This window comes from Mytilus edulis, chromosome 11, assembly GCF_963676685.1.
Source record: "Mytilus edulis chromosome 11, xbMytEdul2.2, whole genome shotgun sequence".
In the NCBI taxonomy this organism is placed as follows: Eukaryota; Metazoa; Mollusca; class Bivalvia; order Mytilida; family Mytilidae; genus Mytilus; species Mytilus edulis.
In genome coordinates this window covers 70,486,118-70,503,425 of record NC_092354.1, presented here as the reverse complement: position 1 = coordinate 70,503,425, position 17,308 = coordinate 70,486,118, and the positions used below count along the sequence as shown (strand labels likewise).

General features: G+C 33.0%; 1 protein-coding gene across 3 annotated transcripts in view; it reads left to right on the top strand.

The window, feature by feature from the left end:
• The window catches only part of LOC139496175 (intermembrane lipid transfer protein VPS13A-like), a 141,533-nt gene that overhangs the window by 74,087 nt on the left and 50,138 nt on the right, over positions 1–17,308 (top strand). For 2 of the 3 annotated variants that reach the window (XM_071284643.1, XM_071284644.1), the window contains 10 exons: positions 1,580–1,699; positions 2,634–2,759; positions 4,372–4,533; positions 4,790–4,912; positions 6,382–6,525; positions 7,013–7,174; positions 8,165–8,322; positions 11,507–11,612; positions 12,090–12,221; positions 14,156–14,242. In XM_071284643.1, the coding sequence (XP_071140744.1) occupies positions 1,580–1,699; positions 2,634–2,759; positions 4,372–4,533; positions 4,790–4,912; positions 6,382–6,525; positions 7,013–7,174; positions 8,165–8,322; positions 11,507–11,612; positions 12,090–12,221; positions 14,156–14,242 (1,320 nt within the window). Of the gene's footprint in view, positions 1–1,579; positions 1,700–2,633; positions 2,760–3,289; positions 3,302–4,371; positions 4,534–4,789; positions 4,913–6,381; positions 6,526–7,012; positions 7,175–8,164; positions 8,323–11,506; positions 11,613–12,089; positions 12,222–14,155; positions 14,243–17,308 lie in introns of all 3 variants that reach the window. The other variant, XM_071284642.1, reaches the window with a different exon arrangement.

Below are 17,308 nucleotides of genomic sequence, written 5' to 3'. Positions count from 1 at the left end.
ATAATCGAAAATAATTATATTTTGAATTCGCCGTTTGAATATAACTTTATCCGAATTTGAAGCATACAGGTAACGTAATAACCTCCAGTTTGTAAATTTTTCATTTGTATGACGTAATGTTTAGCCATGACGTCTTTATGCCAAAAGCATTCATGAAACTTCACGGATTTTTTTTCTATTTGTCAAATTTAGACAATTTATCAAGTTTTAATGTATTTTTTCTTTTTGTAATGCATCAGAATCGATATAACAGTACTGTAGTTGAAGATTTGTCTCTGCTACGCGTCGCCAGTAAAACTGCATTTGCGACTGTCAAATCTACAATTGACGGTGGCAACTCTTCAACTACAGTACTGTTATTCCTTAAATAGGAAAGCCATTGTTATGTGCAGATGTATTGCCTGCCCCTTGTTTTGCTATGTTTATAAATGTATTGATTTATTTCTGAGTTACTATTTTTAGCTAGTTGTCAGAATTTTGTTCTTGTGTTAGATATTTTGTTTATAGAAGAATAGAGTTAATACAGTTTGCATGTAAATAACTAAGTATGATATGTTTTGTAAATTTTTAAAATCTATTAAAATTTAACCGTACATGTAATTAATTGCCTGTAGATGGTGTTTCCTTTGTAAACCTTAACAATAAAGGTTTGGATTAAATTTTATTTTACAAATATTGAATGCTAGCATGTTCTTTCATGACTATTGATTGATTGATAGGTGTTTAAATGCTCAATTCAGCATTATCAAAAATATTTAATGCTAAATTTCCATGTCACATTGCCTGATCTGAACTGTCATGCTTTCCGATTATTTTTGACACAATTTGACCTAGTAAATGTTCTGCTTTTAGGTTTGACCTTGCACTCAAAACTATTGACAAATTCAATGCATCTGTTCATTGCAGCTTCAAGCTACCTGTTAAAAAATGTATACTTGAAAGCGTTCTTTACTGCATGAGTAATTTGAGTCATGGCATAATTATAACATTTTAACTGCAAATTCTAAAGATAATATGTAAATATCTAAAATAACTAAACAAAAGTAACTTTTACAGACTTGCAAACAACCACCTTGTCTGATTAGATAAAAATGATTAATTGATTTCTTCACAAAGTTAAGGATGGGGCTTAGAACCAAACCTATTCTATTTCATGTGCTTAGACACTGGCTTTGTAACATGTTCACCATTTTGTTTTGTCAGTAAACAAGCACAGTACTGTTGATTTGTTATTATTCATGGGATACCAAATATTGTAGATTTTCTGGGATCAATAGATTGGAATGTGCAACTAATTACTCATTTTTATGGACTTATAAGCACTAATTGACCATGGAAACAAATTTCCACGAAAATACAATGTTTTCTCAATGAGACAAAATTGGTACCCAGGAATTATATATGAATCCATAGTAATTGTACTTTTAAAAGTAAACACCTAGCAATACATGAGAAAATACACTATCTGAACTGACATTCTGTCTTTTGATAAGATTTTGTTAACTTGTAAGTGTATTAGATAAATTCTGATCTTGTACAGAATAGGATTTGTTGAATGAGCTGATATCTTTTTTCGCAGTTGATTGCTAAGATACCAACCATGGTTATCAAGATAGAGGGAGGTGTGGGAAAGAGGACTGTTCCATTATTGATAGTGGAAGCTTCCTTCTCTGGAGAGGTCAAAGATTGGAGTTCAAAGGTTAGTTAAACATGAATTAGGAAATTAATATAAGATGAGATGTAGAATGCTTGTTAGTAAGATAATTATCCACCAAAACCATAGGACACAGATTGTAACAGCTATAGATCACAGCTTAAGCCTTCAACAGTGAACAACACACTCACTAAAAAAAGCTATAAAGACCCTAGATAACAAAATGTGCACAAGCCTTCAACAATGAGGATCAGAATTTTACTAAAATAAGCTATAAAGACCTTAGATAACAAAGTGTGCACAAGCCTTCAACAATGAGGATCACAATTTTACTAAAATAAGCTATAAAGACCTTAGATAACAAAGTGTGCACAAGCCTTCAACAATGTCGATCACAATTTTACTAAAATAAGCTATAAAGACCTTAGATAACAAAGTGTGCACAAGCCTTCAACAATGAGGATAACAATTTTACTAAAATAAGCTATAAAGACCTTAGATAACAAAATGTGCTCAAGCCTTCAACAATGAGGATCACAATTTTACTGAAATAATCTATAAAGACCTTAGATAACAAAATGTGCACAAGCCTTCAACAATGAGGATCACAATTTTACTGAAATAAGCTATAAAGACCCTAGATAACAAGATGTGCACAAACCTTCAACAATGAGGATCACAATTTTACTAAAATAATCTATAAAGACTCTAGATAACAAAATGTGCTCAAGCCTTCAACAATGAGGATCACAATTTTACTAAAATAAGCTATAAAGACCCTAGATAACAAGATGTGCACAAGCCTTCAACAATGAGGATCATAATTTTACTAAAGCTATACAGACCCTAGATAACAAAATGTAAAATGATACATCAGAGTAAACTAACATCATTTAAAGTAAAGACAAAAAGATATGGTGTATGGTAGAATCAATCCATGTCAACTGGCACTAAGATTGGATTAAAATATTATTTTCAGTTAAATGTAGAGAGTACATTGAAGTTAGAAGTAGCTTATTACAATGAGAAGCTATCAGTCTGGGAGCCATTACTAGAACCTGTTGTGGAGGATGGTAAAATGAAACGCTGGGAGTTAGGACTTGAGGTTTGTATAGGTCTGCTTGATGGACAAGCAATATTATACATCCATGGCTCAAATTTGTATTAAAGTTGAGTCTGTCAAAATTTAATTTTATTATGAAAATAAGAAGATGTGGTATAACTGCCAATCAGACAACTATCAGTCAGATTTCAAATGATGTGAAAGTATTTTCCATTACACATTTCAGTATAAAATTTCAAATTTCTTAATAATTCTTTGACAAATTATTGTTCCACCTTTTTTTGTGCTAATCATTTAAAATATCTTTCTTTAGTGGATACGAGGAAAGTCTTCACTTTCACTTTGATTCCTATAATTTCATTATATTTTATTTTTGTTCTTTAAATTATATTAAAAAGATTTATTGAATACAATTATTCATATAAAGGCTGCCACACTGCAATATCAAACTTTCTTATATGTAATAAGAACTTAATGCATTCATTTTGAAGTCATTTTAATAGTTTAAGGGTCATACAATTATCTCGTATTATCTCATACATGTATCATTATTAAATTTAACACATTTTTAGTTTGTATGGACGGTAAGAAAATACTGATGCAAACTTTGAAATATTCAACTTTGACTCTAGAAATTAATTTAAGGATTTAAAAGCACTATCACACAAGCTTTCACAAGTTATAACTAGTTTGACAACTTTGCACAGAGTTATCTCATCTTGGTAATCTACAAATGTGCCTTAAACATTGTATTCACTAAGAAGGCTTTTGTGTTTAAAACTAATACTATTGACATCAAATTGCTTTGCTTAGATTTCATTTTAAAATTTTGAGTGAAGAGAACATTAACATCTAATTAACTCTTAAAACTTTTCATTTGGAGAGAGGTATAAAGATTTAATTTGCCTTGGAGTTAGGTATAGTTGTTTAACACTTTTCGATAATCATTTAATTTAGGATGTAACACCTCTTCTGATTGGCTGAAAGTTTGTTGTCTATCAGCTTATAGACATAAATTTGTCATGTAGCCTTGACATTATCTACTTTTTTTCATAATTTACTTCTTAAAAATGGAATTCAGAATTAGAATACAAGGACTGACTAATAATTTTTCTTTCTATTTGAAATAACCTAAAAATGATGTGCACGCTTTTAAATAAGCAACTATGCTGTTTATTCAATGTTCAGATTATGTTATTTCTTCACAGACAGAAAAAGTATTAGTCAGTTCTTAAAAAGTTGCAGAGGTATGACTATAAATGTCTATGTTGATACATGTTTGTAATAAGATATGTGTAATAAAGGTTTTTAGACCAGTTTTTCTCTGTACTCATTATAATGTGAAAGAAAGGATAAGCTAAAATGATATGTGCAGATGTGTTGTTGATACAGTTATGTTATGCATTTGGTCATTTGCCATCACATTTGAACAAGAAAACAAACCGTCTAATCTATATAAAAATGAGAAAAGAGAAACATTTATAAACCACCTCAACAACAACCACTGTTTGTACATCAATAGGTGATGATGAATGGTGACTTGCCTCCTCCTCCTGATGAGGATGGAGACATAGTACTACCTCCTCCTAAGATGACCGTAACAGTTTTCTCCCATGAGGAGCCCAACCTCAATGTTTTTGTCTGTATATTGTAGGTGATGATGAATGATGACTTGCCTCCTCCTCCTGATGAGGATGGAGATTCTGTAGACATAGTACTACCTCCTCCTAAAATGACCGTTACAGTTTTCTCCCATGAGGAGATACAGCTGACCATGTCAAAGACTTGTTTAGAGGTTCTTCAAAATCTTGGAAAGGTATGTGACAAAACTATGCTATAGCCGTAGGAAGAGAGAAACTTTATATGAGACAAACATTTTCTGAAGAGAAGAAGAAAAAATAATGCAGACTTGAGGTTGGTCAATGTTTACCAAAAATTGCTTTAAAAAAGTTGTCAAATCATGATAAAAAATTAGAAAAGCAAGCTTTCTTCACTTTCCAAATTATGTAAAATGGGAAATAATGATTGGATCTTGTGTATACCTGATATTTTAGCTACTGCTTTCATTTTAGTCTTTTGGAGATGCATACATGTTGGTTGAGCCATCAGAGAAAGCAGGGGAGATCATTTCTCCCTTCTGTGTACAGAACCAAACAGGGTTAGAAATTGTTATGAAACTGGACAATTCTTTTGAAGTAAGTATTATATGTTTTACAAAAATTTGGTGATAACCCACAAGTTTTAAGTGATCGATGAAACAACAAATATACACAGCAAGTTTTTGTCTTCAAGTTACTTCAATTTAACATTTTGTCATTATCACATGAATGTTGGTCTCAATTAGGTTCTTTTGAGAGAAAAAAAAGTTTTTTTTTATAAAATGCAGTTCATTGTTTTATAATATCCCAACAAAAAAGAAGCTTGGACAGAATAAAATCAAGAAAAAATTTTCAGAGACTGGGTTACCCCTGAAACTATAACATCCTGCTCTCTAAAAATAATCTGTTGGTGTAAATAATTCATTCTCCAAGATGGCAGTATCTCTGAAATCATACAAATTATTTGTTATATTTGTCAATAACTTAATGCTAAGTGTCTGCGAGTTAAAAATGATGGCAAAATTTAAGCCTACAGATGTTTAAATGAGCATAGAGGATGACATTATAGAATTCTTTTGATTAGTATTGGAAAATTCAAAATTTATATGGTTTGAAGTAGTCAGACATGTTTGAAAGGCAACCATTTTGATTTGAGGTGAAGCACAAACATTCCAGAAAACAACTGTTTCAAGATTTAAAAACTTACTTTATGAATATTTTTTTTTAAAATTCACAGCAAGCAAAAACAAAGGAAATGTCTGCTTTGACCTCTAGGTTTACTTAAAATTAATTTCAATTTTATTTGTGATATCCTTAACCCTTTCGCCGATGAGTCCCGGTTTACCGGGATTCACGCTTCAGACAACTGACGATGAGTCCCGTTTTACCGGGATCGGAATACATCTTTTATGTTTCCCGCTCAAAACAGTGCAAACATGAGTTATCTTTCTTTGATGAATACCCGGATGAACGTGTAAACATGGGGCTTCCGTTTGTTGAAAACCGTGTCAAAATCAGACAAAATTTACGGAATTTACGAGAATTTGAAATGAGGGAACATTTTTTTTGAAAGAATATGGAAGAATTGAAGCCAAACTAGTATACTTTTTTGACATAAAATGTCGTTTTATGTACAAAACACTTGGAATGGACATCGTTCAGTGTGAGGAATTTGTACAGCCTCATAAAATTTTTATAAAGTTTGCCGTTTTGGGTTAAAAAATTACGATTTGGGGTCAAAGAGAAGAATTTTGAGAATTTCACCTAAATAATGCCGAAAATTTGAAAATTTGAATATTTTATGAGGAAAAAATTATCAAAAAATGAATAAAACTGTGAACATGGTGTTAGTGAATGAAATAAATACACAAATAACTACAAACAAGTTTTTATTGACATTTATTATGAAGATCTCCCACTTGAGCAATAGTAGCCAGGGAAGCCATCGTCTCAGAGTAGCTTCTGTCTGGGCAGCAATCGGTGAAAGGGTTAAGGGAAAAAAGAAGAACACTTTGATCATTTATAAAAGTGGCTTTATTTTAAGTACTAGTTATCTTAATTTACAGATGCCTCAGGACGCAGATAATTTCAAGGTTAAAATGACACCAGACAGACGGTTAGAACTGTGGAATAAAAAGAAAGGCCTGAGTAGAAAAGCTTCAGTTATAAAGGCAGCACAAGAAGGAGATGAGAAAAAGTTCATTTTCCAGGTCAGTTTCGATACTCATTACCTTAAATGCAGATACCAGGTTATGATTTTGGATTATAAATTTCTGATTGTCAAATCTTTTTAAGCAGTCCTCATCGTTTTTATGATAATTGTGTATTTCAAAAATTCTCGTTTAACTGGTTTGCTTAACATATCTGAATTTACAACTGCCAAATTCCCAATTTGCAGTGGTAACTGTTCAACTACAATTCTTTAATTCCATAACAATATATCCTGCTTTGGTAGTTTGACTGTGCAAGTAAAAATCAGGATATCAATCATAGCTTTAACAGTGATGTTGTTTAAAGAGTATGTAAATTTAGATACAATCGATTTGAATTTATTGATTTTTTTGAAAAAATATATTCTAAAATGTTATTATCTTATAACAGTGTAATAAGATCTTTGAATATTGTTTTTAGCAGTAGTCACATATCTATGATTTAAAACTAAATATAGTTTGAGTGTAAAAACTGTTTCTGTTTTAGATTGAACAATTCAATGCCACAAGAGAGGTGACTGTAAAGAGAGCAGAAAAGAGATTATACCAAATCAATCATAAAACCTACCCTGGTGACATTTGGTCAGTTATAGTCAATACAGAGACACCTATTGGTCATAAAATATTGTCTATACAGTCTATGGTACAGGTTAGTAGTCTTACAAGTGAAGCAGATTTAAGCAACTAAGATCACAGTATGGCCTATGCTTATTAATTACAGTTGGTGATCTCAATGAGATTGATTTTCTCACTTAAGCGGGTACAGAAAAAGTGAGAAAAGTAATCAAGTTGAGATAACCAATGATAATCTGTTTATGGATTTTTAACCTATGAGGACATAGTTTATTTCATTGACAAGGACTAGCTACAAGATTAAAAAAAATTAGAATATGATTTTATTTGATTCAATTATTAATGTAAGAGAAATAATGAAATAATAATTTTGTTTTTAGCAACCAATTTGTGTCAATTTTGTCAAAATAAGCATAGAAACATTGCTGATGAATTATTCACTTGCAAGTGTATAATTCATCAATGTGCTTTGAAGATCACATAAATACAGATTCAATAGGGTGAATAATTCAACCTTATTGAATCTGTATTCATGTGATCTTAAATTTAACCAAATTTAACCAAATAGCTAAATATTGGTTACGCATGCTTAAATTGTGGTCCGCCATTAAAAGGAAAATGATGTCAACATTGAAAGTGAAACAAAGGTGAACAGTTTCGTTGACTGATTCAATCCACAATGAATTTGACAGCTAGTGCCCCTTTAATGCAATGTGGCTTTCTGTATCAAGATAAAAAAAAAATTAAATGTAGAACTTGATATAGTTACATTGTGTGGAATCATAAGGAGAAAAAATACTTTTAGAGCATCTAACTTTGAATTTACATATTTGTGTCAGGATAGTAAAATATTTACATCTTCAAATATTTAATAAAACACTCTTTTCCTATAAATTTAAATGTATTTTTTCCCATGATATTCAATAAATTGTTGAAATTAAATTGAGATAATGTCTGTTAATGGTCAGTTTCCATCCACATTTTACTTTCTATTCAAGTCATATGCAAATATTATACAGCTTGAAAAAAAAATTATCAAATGATTCTTTATATGTTTCTTTTATAGATAAAGAACCATTTTGAGATACCAGTAGAAGTATTCTATAAAGATGATGTCAGTGTTAAATCATGTGGGGTTGTGGCTCCAGAGGCCAACTTTAGTGTACCATTACAAGCTGTGTATACCCCAGGGGGAGAATTCCTCTTTAAACCGGTATATGAAAAGTAAGTTCTAACTTCAGTGTACTGTTACAAGCTGTGTATACCCCAGGGGTTGGATTCCTCCAAACCAGTCCATGAAAAGTAATTTCTACTTTCAGTGTACCATTACAAGCTGTGTATACCCCAGGGGGAGAGTTCCTCTTTAAACCGGTCTATGAAAAGTAAGTTCTAACTTCAGTGTACCATTACAAGCTGTGTATACCCCAGGGGGAGAATTCCTCTTTAAACCGGTCCATGAATAGTAAGTTCTAACTTCAGTGTACCATTACAAGCTGTGTATACCCCAGGGGGAGAATTCCTCTTTAAAACAGTCTATGAAAAGTAAGTTCTAACTTCAGTGTACCGTTACAAGCTGTGTATACCCCAGGGGGAGAATTCCTCTTTAAACCAGTCTATGAAAAGTAAGTTCTAACTTCAGTGTACTGTTACAAGCTGTGTATACCCCAGGGGGAGAATTCCTCTTTGAACCAGTCTATGAAAAGTAAGTTCTAACTTTAGTGTACCATTACAAGCTGTGTATACCCCAGGGGGAGAATTCCTCTTTGAACCAGTCTATGAAAAGTAAGTTCTAACTTCAGTGTACCATTACAAGCTGTGTATACCCAAGGGGGAGAATTCCTCTTTGAACCAGTCTATGAAAAGTAAGTTCTAACTTTAGTGTACCATTACAAGCTGTGTATACCCCAGGGGGAGAATTCCTCTTTGAACCAGTCTATGAAAAGTAAGTTCTAACTTTAGTGTACCATTACAAGCTGTGTATACCCCAGGGGGAGAATTCCTCTTTGAACCAGTCTATGAAAAGTAAGTTCTAACTTCAGTGTACCATTACAAGCTGTGTATACCCAAGGGGGAGAATTCCTCTTTGAACCAGTCTATGAAAAGTAAGTTCTAACTTTAGTGTACCATTACAAGCTGTGTATACCCCAGGGGGAGAATTCCTCTTTGAACCAGTCTATGAAAAGTAAGTTCTAACTTTAGTGTACCATTACAAGCTGTGTATACCCAAGGGGGAGAATTCCTCTTTAAACCAGTCTATGAAAAGCAAGATCTAACTTCAGTGTACCATTACAAGCTGTGTATACCCCAGGGGGAGAATTCCTCTATTAACCAGTCTATGAAAAGTAAGTTCTAACTTTAGTGTACTGTTACAAGCTGTGTATACCCCAGGGGGAGAATTTCTCTTTAAACCAGTCTATGAAAAGTAAGTTCTAACTTCAGTGTACTGTTACAAGCTGTGTATACCCCAGGGGGAGAGTTCCTCTTTAAACCAGTCTATGAAAAGCAAGATCTAACTTCAGTGTACCATTACAAGCTGTGTATATCCAAGGGGGAGAATTCCTCTTTAAACCAGTCTATGAAAAGTAAGTTCTAACTTCAGTGTACTGTTACAAGCTGTGTATACCCCAGGGGGAGAATTCCTCTTTAAACCAGTCTATGAAAAGCAAGATCTAACTTCAGTGTACCATTACAAGCTGTGTATATCCCAGGGGGAGAATTCCTCTTTAAACAAGTCTATGAAAAGCAAGATCTAACTTTAATGTACCGTTACAAGCTGTGTATACCCCAGGGGGAGAATTCCTCTTTAAACCAGTCTATGAAAAGTAAGTTCAGCGTAGTATTGCAGGCTGAATTGACTCAGAGTTGATCCAAATAATGAATTTTGATAGTAATTTATTTTTATTTGTAAGGCCACACCAATTTAATTTCTTGTTCTACAGATTTTTGGACTCTGAAAAGTAAAGGCGAGCAATTATATATTTTTTTTGTAAACATAAAATAGTAGGTTTTGACAATATTAAAACTTGATTTATCACTTGCACTTTGACTTTTCTTAGACATTTCTTTAATTTATGAAGTATTTATTCCGTGATCACCAAGAAATAATTGAATAATTAGATGAGGGATCAATATAAGTTATAATATATTTTTTTTGTAAATAATACTTTTTAGTACAAAAGGGCTCATATTTTCCCAAAGAACTATATATCTATCTGGTATAAATGGTCAAAACATGTCCAAGAATTTTGTAATATTCCTGGACTTTAGCCATGTTAACACATTTACTTTAATATTATTCAAAATAAGTGGACCCCTCTTTTAGAACAGTTGTTTAAAATATGATGTATTTCTCCACTTTTTAAGTAAAAAATAGTAACACTATAAAAATCCTTGGTATTTCTTTTTTCTTTTCTACAACAGTGAAATGACCCCATATGTGCCCTGTCTGAGGGAGGATTATAATAACAAATACAGCTCAAAGTACGTACGGCAGGGTTTTGACCCAGATCAAACAGCAAGGCTTGAAGCTATAAGGGACCCCAAAATTATATGTGTACACAATCCGAACAGGAAATCTAACGATCTAATTTATATAAATACAAACGGGAAAATACCAAATAATTTTTATGAACATCAACGAACTGATATCTAACTGCTGAACAACTGGTCTCTGAATCAATCAGGACAGATGCATTAACATGCAGAGGGTATGGATAGTTTTGTATCGCCAGCATAGAATATAATTGCAGTTGAAGGCATATCTTTCCCAAGTTCTTTGAAGTTTATTTCTAACAACAAACATTTTTTGATAGGGAATATAAGTAAGGGGGAAGGAAACCAATGTTTTGTTCTGTACAGGTATTTTCCTCTGTTATATATTCATATCGGAGCACTCCCACTTGGGATAAATGAGTTTCATGCTGAATCAAATATTATCACAGACATTTACACAGTATACTGGGGTGCTTATATGTTTAAAATCATTATATACAGGTTAGACTGTGATTATAAAAACTAGTGCAAATATCTTTTTTTAATATTTACAAAAAACAATGCAGGAAATAGACACGATTACATTTTGGGAAGTGGGAAGCAGGAATATAAAAAAAAAATAAAAAATTTTGTTTTGCGGGCGGGTCCGTCGAACAATGAATTAAATTGGTGTGGCCTAATGCTAAAAAATTACAATGGAAATCATTGATTAAATGAATGCAACTAGAAAATCTGACCTGAGAGTAACCAGTCTTTGGCCTCAGAATATATATATATGGCCATTTTGGTTTGCTTTTTAAGCTGTGTACATTTATTTAAATAAACAATACATACAATAAAGTTGCATCAAAAGAGATACCGGTACAAAAAATTACATCTAAAAAAAGGTGTTTTATTTGGTACTACATCCTTTTAGCTACCAAGTATCCAAGGAAACAGTGTCATGGAGGGGTGCAGAAAATTTAGGAACAGTCCAATTGGCATGTCAAGGGGAGTCAGGACACAGTGCATTCTATATATCTGTAAGTTTTTAGATTTGTCAACATTTCATATATATATTTTTTATTGTAAACAAATATATTTATTTTATATTTATGTTATTTTATTTTTGGCAATCATTTTATACATTGCGTACATACAAAGTCTCTTCATTAAAAAAAAGATTTTGAAGGAATTTCCTGATTTAAAATTGAAAAAGAAAAAAAAGATCAATTAAATGACTCGAATCAGGAATTTTAAGATAAAACAAGTAATCGTTTCCACAAAGATACTAAATATGAACATGATGAATATAAAAAATGATATTGCTCATTATATAGAGCATAACTTGCTTGCCACTTTTAGAAGTTAAAATGTGAAAAACAAAAAATGCATTTGGTATGGCTTAGTTTGGAAGTTCTATTTATAACAGAAGTACTTGTAGTTGTTGTAAAGTTAATACACAGCATTTATTCAATATACAATCAAATTGAAGATGTGTCTTTTTACTTCCTCTTTAGGTGAGAGCAGAGATAGAGAATGTATATTTTGATGTCGGAGATACACTGTCAGCCAAGTCATTTATATTCCATCTATCACCGACTGTCATATTACACAACCTTCTACCTTATCCAATCAGTTTCCAGTTAGAGGTAGGTTAAAGTTCAGGGTCATCATACTACACAACTTTCTACCTTATCCAATCAGGTTCCAGTTAGAGGTAGGTTAAAGTTCAGGGTCTTCATACTACACAACCTTCTACCTTATCCAATCAGGTTCCAGCTAGAGGTAGGTTAAAGTTCAGGGTCGTCATACTACACAATCTTCTACCTTATCCAATCAGGTTCCAGTTAGAGGTAGTTTAAAGTTCAGGGTCATCATACTACACAACCTTATACCTTATCCAATCAGGTTCCAGTTAGAGGTAGGTTAAAGTTCAGGGTCATCATACTACACAACCTTCTATTTTATCCAATCAGGTTCCAGTTAGAGGTAGGTTAAAGTTTAGGGTCAACATACTACACAACCTTCTACCTTATCCAATCAGGTTCCAGCTAGAGGTAGGTTAAAGTTCAGGGTCGTCATACTACACAACCTTCTACCTTATCCCATCAGGTTCCAGTTAGAGGTAGGTTAAAGTTCAGGGTCGTCATTCTACACAACCTTCTACCTTATCCATTCAGGTTCCAGTTAAAGGTAGGTTAAAGTTCAGGATCGTCATACTACACAACCTTCTACCTTATCCAATCAGGTTCCAGTTAGAGGTAGGTTAAAGTTCAGGGTCATCATACTACACAACCTTCTACCTTATCCATTCAGGTTCCAGTTAGAGGTAGGTTAAAGTTCAGGGTTGTCATACTACACAACCTTCTACCTTATCCAATCAGGTTCCAGTTAGAGGTAGGTTAAAGTTCAGGGTCGTCATGCTACACAATCTTTTACCTTATCCAATTAGGTTCGATTTAGAGGTAGGTTAAAGTTCAGGGTCGTCATACTACACAATCTTCTACCTTATCCAATCAGGTTCCAGTTAGAGGTAGTTTAAAGTTCAGGGTCATCATACTACACAACCTTATACCTTATCCAATCAGGTTCCAGTTAGAGGTAGGTTAAAGTTCAGGGTCATCATACTACACAACCTTCTATTTTATCCAATCAGGTTCCAGTTAGAGGTAGGTTAAAGTTTAAGGTCAACATACTACATAACCTTCTACCTTATCCAATCAGGTTCCAGTTAGAGGTAGGTTAAAGCTCAGGGTCGTCATACTACACAAACTTCTACCTTATCCAATCAGGTTCCAGTTAGAGGTAGGTTAAAGTTCAGGGTCATCATACTACACAACCTTATACCTTATCCAATCAGGTTCCAGTTAGAGGTAGGTTAAAGTTCAGGGTCATCATACTACACAACCTTCTATTTTATCCAATCAGGTTCCAGTTAGAGGTAGGTTAAAGTTTAAGGTCAACATACTACATAACCTTCTACCTTATCCAATCAGGTTCCAGTTAGAGGTAGGTTAAAGCTCAGGGTCGTCATACTACACAAACTTCTACCTTATCCAATCAGGTTCCAGTTAATGGTAGGTTAAAGGTTAGGGTCAACATACTACATAACCTTCTACCTTATCCAATCAGGTTCCAGTTAGAGGTAGGTTAAAGTTCAGGGTCGTCGTACTACACAACCTTCTACCTTATCCAATCAGGTTCCAGTTAGAGGTAGGTTAAAGTTCAGGGTCGTCATACTACACAACCTTCTACCTTATCCAATCAGGTTCCAGTTAGAGGTAGGTTAAAGTTCAGGGTCGTCATACTACACAACCTTCTACCTTATCCAATCAGGTTCCAGTTAGAGGTAGGTTAAAGATCAAAGTGTAAAGTGCAAACAAATGTCATTTATATTTAAGCATGTTTCGTTTATACTTAGTAATAATTTTGATTCAGGATTTCAAAGTTATCCCACAAGTTTCTAGAAGATCCAGATCAGAGGACTATCCATTTAGGCCCAAACTATTGTATAAATATGGAAGTGAACATAGAAGATCATAATATAAAAATTTTGCCTAAGAATATTAATTATGTATTTCAGGGTACAGAGGAGCACACAACTCTACAGAAAGGAAAGAACACAGCTCTACTGAATGCTTGTGTTGGCAAATCTAATGTAGAAATTGTGGTAAGTGTTCAGAGGACTGGTGTTAGTTGTAATTGGGTGTGGGAAAAAAGTGTTTATAGAAAGCTATAGGTCACTAAGGTTGACACTATAAACAATTTATATATTGTGAGATTCACAACCTTTTACAGGTCCATCTTGAAAACTCAAAAACGAATTTCAAAACTAAATATTTAAGGTGGTACCCAACACTTTCACTAAAATTAATTTGGCTCGTTTAATTTTCATGAAATTTTGACAAAGTATTTACTTTGACCCTTTGACAAAAATATAGAAATTTTAAAAATTTTGAACCAACCGTTTTGTCAGAAAAATTACACTGGTTATATAGCAATTTGACAAACACCAATTTTGATCATTGAGAAGCTTAATAGTCCTTTTACAACACATCATAATTAAAACATTTAGCTGACTTTACAGAGTTATCTCCCTGTAGTGTTAGGTACCACCTTAATGAGATAAGAGGTTATGACATGTTAAAGGATATTTATAAATGTATGTTGGAATATGCAGATTTTTTTTTATTTTATCCATCTTCACCTTGTTGGAAAATGACGCAGTCATTGTTCCATAACTGCCGACCTGAACTTCATTACATTGCTCTGCCTACCGCGCTTGGTTTCGTATTTCCTATTTTCCAAACAAACTGGAATCTGCTTGTGTTATCATTATGCATCATTGTGTAGTATTAAACCAGCCAGGACCCAGTTTACACTGGTTTTTGCTTGTATTCCACTACACTCGAACAAAGTGTTGTAGTTTGACGGGAACCAGTTTTAGAATTTGTAAACTACAAAACGTAATCGGTTATTGTTCATTCCGTTTTGGTGTTTCATACCGACTTATATGGTTTGAATAAGCTTAAGACCATTCAAACATTAATGTGATAGGTATATTAAAGATTGTTTTACAAAAGGATTGAACTGTTTTACTTTCAAAGTCGTACTATAGGGATATCTGTCATATACGGATTTCCACTCTCACCGGTTAATTTCTTCTTTTACACGTGCTTTGGAAACTTCCTGTTAATCGCTTAAATTTGTTTTTGAGTGAATTAAACTTATTTTAACAATCATGAAGCGTTCCACAATCATTTTAAAGCAGTTTCTTCTTCTCTTTGATGATGGAAAATAGGTTTTCTCAAGAAAATACCGCAAACGATCGCAGAGGAATTGAAACGTACAAGTCAAGTCGGCACCTGGTTAAATTGGCATCTAGTCAAATCGGCACCTATTCGACGTCAATTCGGCATCCAATAATATTTGATATAATATTTTCTATTCAATTAATTAATTACTGTTACCAAGTACATAGTGAATATGTTGTTGTGTATTTTGGTAAACCACGAAACGAAAGTGAATATGTAGTGTATAAAGGTAAACAACGAAGCCCTTACCAAAGCTGTTGTTTTAACAATTAGACAATTTGTGTAATTGTAAAAACAAGTCAATTATTAAAATAAAATGGAAAACTATGAGTCCCTTTCAATAAATCAAACTTTCATGCCAAATAATTAGCAAATTTAAGGTGTTTGTTTTTCAGTAAAGTTTAAACAGCATTAAACCAACAATCCTGTAAAATGCTCAACTGGTTAAAATAATGAGGAAAAATACACAATATCTCATGTATTAGTCCAAATAATTATGACGTCTGGCAAGGCTATTTTATTATTTTTCTGGGACGCCTTCCTACGACGTTCAGGTGCCAATTTAACTAGGTGCCAGTTTGACTAGAATTCTTTGACAAATGTTTGAAACTATCTGAGTTTCATTAGACCTTTGATAGCAGTAACAAAAAGATTATTTACTTAATATTTTGTGGGAGAAGGGGGTTCAGACTGTGTGGCATCAGGTCTGTTTGTGCCCAATACATTTTCGCACCCTACACGTTCGCACATTCACACTCTACTCATTCACGCCCAATTTTAATTCAAATTCAAGTTGAATAATTGGAAAATTATGGTTGTTGTTTTAAATTGCTTTGGTGTAAATACTGAATGTATTTATAGCTTGGTATGAGTAAAACATTGAAGATTTTAAAGGAAAAAACACAAAAGATAATTGTTTTTAACAGCTTGGTCCCATTGATCTGAAACAACGAAACAATAAAACATAGAAACCAAAATATAGCAATCCACTAATATAACCAAAACATGATAAAATTTATTCAACACGCAGAAACAAACATAGTCAGAATCTCACTTCATTTTGAAACAAGTTATAGCAATACACTAACCAAACATGATTAAGAGTTATTCAACACAAAATAAAACGTTGACAAAATACCACTTTATTTAGAAAGGATTATTATTATTTTTATCAATACCTTATCCAAAACATAATTAAGATTTATTCAACACAAAAAAAAAATTGCTGTCTCACTTTATTTTGAGACAATGACAACAATTATACTTATAAGAAAACACTTGCTTACATAGTTATTAAACACAAAACCAATTAAGATTGGGTGCGAACATGTAGGGTGTGAAAGTGAAAGGGGTGAAAATGAGTGGGTGCAAACGTGAATGGAAGCGAACGGACTCAGATTCAGACTATGTACCAGTGAGAAATATACAAGCCTTTCTACGGTATTTATTTGTACAATTCAGCAAGTCTTGACCTATTCATTTGTCTTAAAAAACCAGCCAGTTGTCACCTTCACTTCACACACACACACATATACGAATATCAATTATATGCTTACGATACATGTTGCATTGTTAAACTAATTACGGTATGTGAAAATCAAGACTTGCATAAAAACTATCCCAATATTAGAGACAGTGGCGTCATTTTTCTTCAGAGCTTTCAGCTCTTTGATTTTAAATAGAGTCACTCAAAACTCATAGCTCAACATATTGTATAGACAGTCACTCAAAAGTCATTGCTCGACATATGGTATAGACAGTCACTCAAAACTCATTGCTCAACATATTGTATAGACAGTCACTCAAAACTCATTGCTCGACATATTGTATAGACAGTTACATCTGTCTATTGTTGTTACATCTAGATATCATGACTTTGATAGGTTGCTGTCTCATTGACAAGTACCTCACATCTCCCTTTA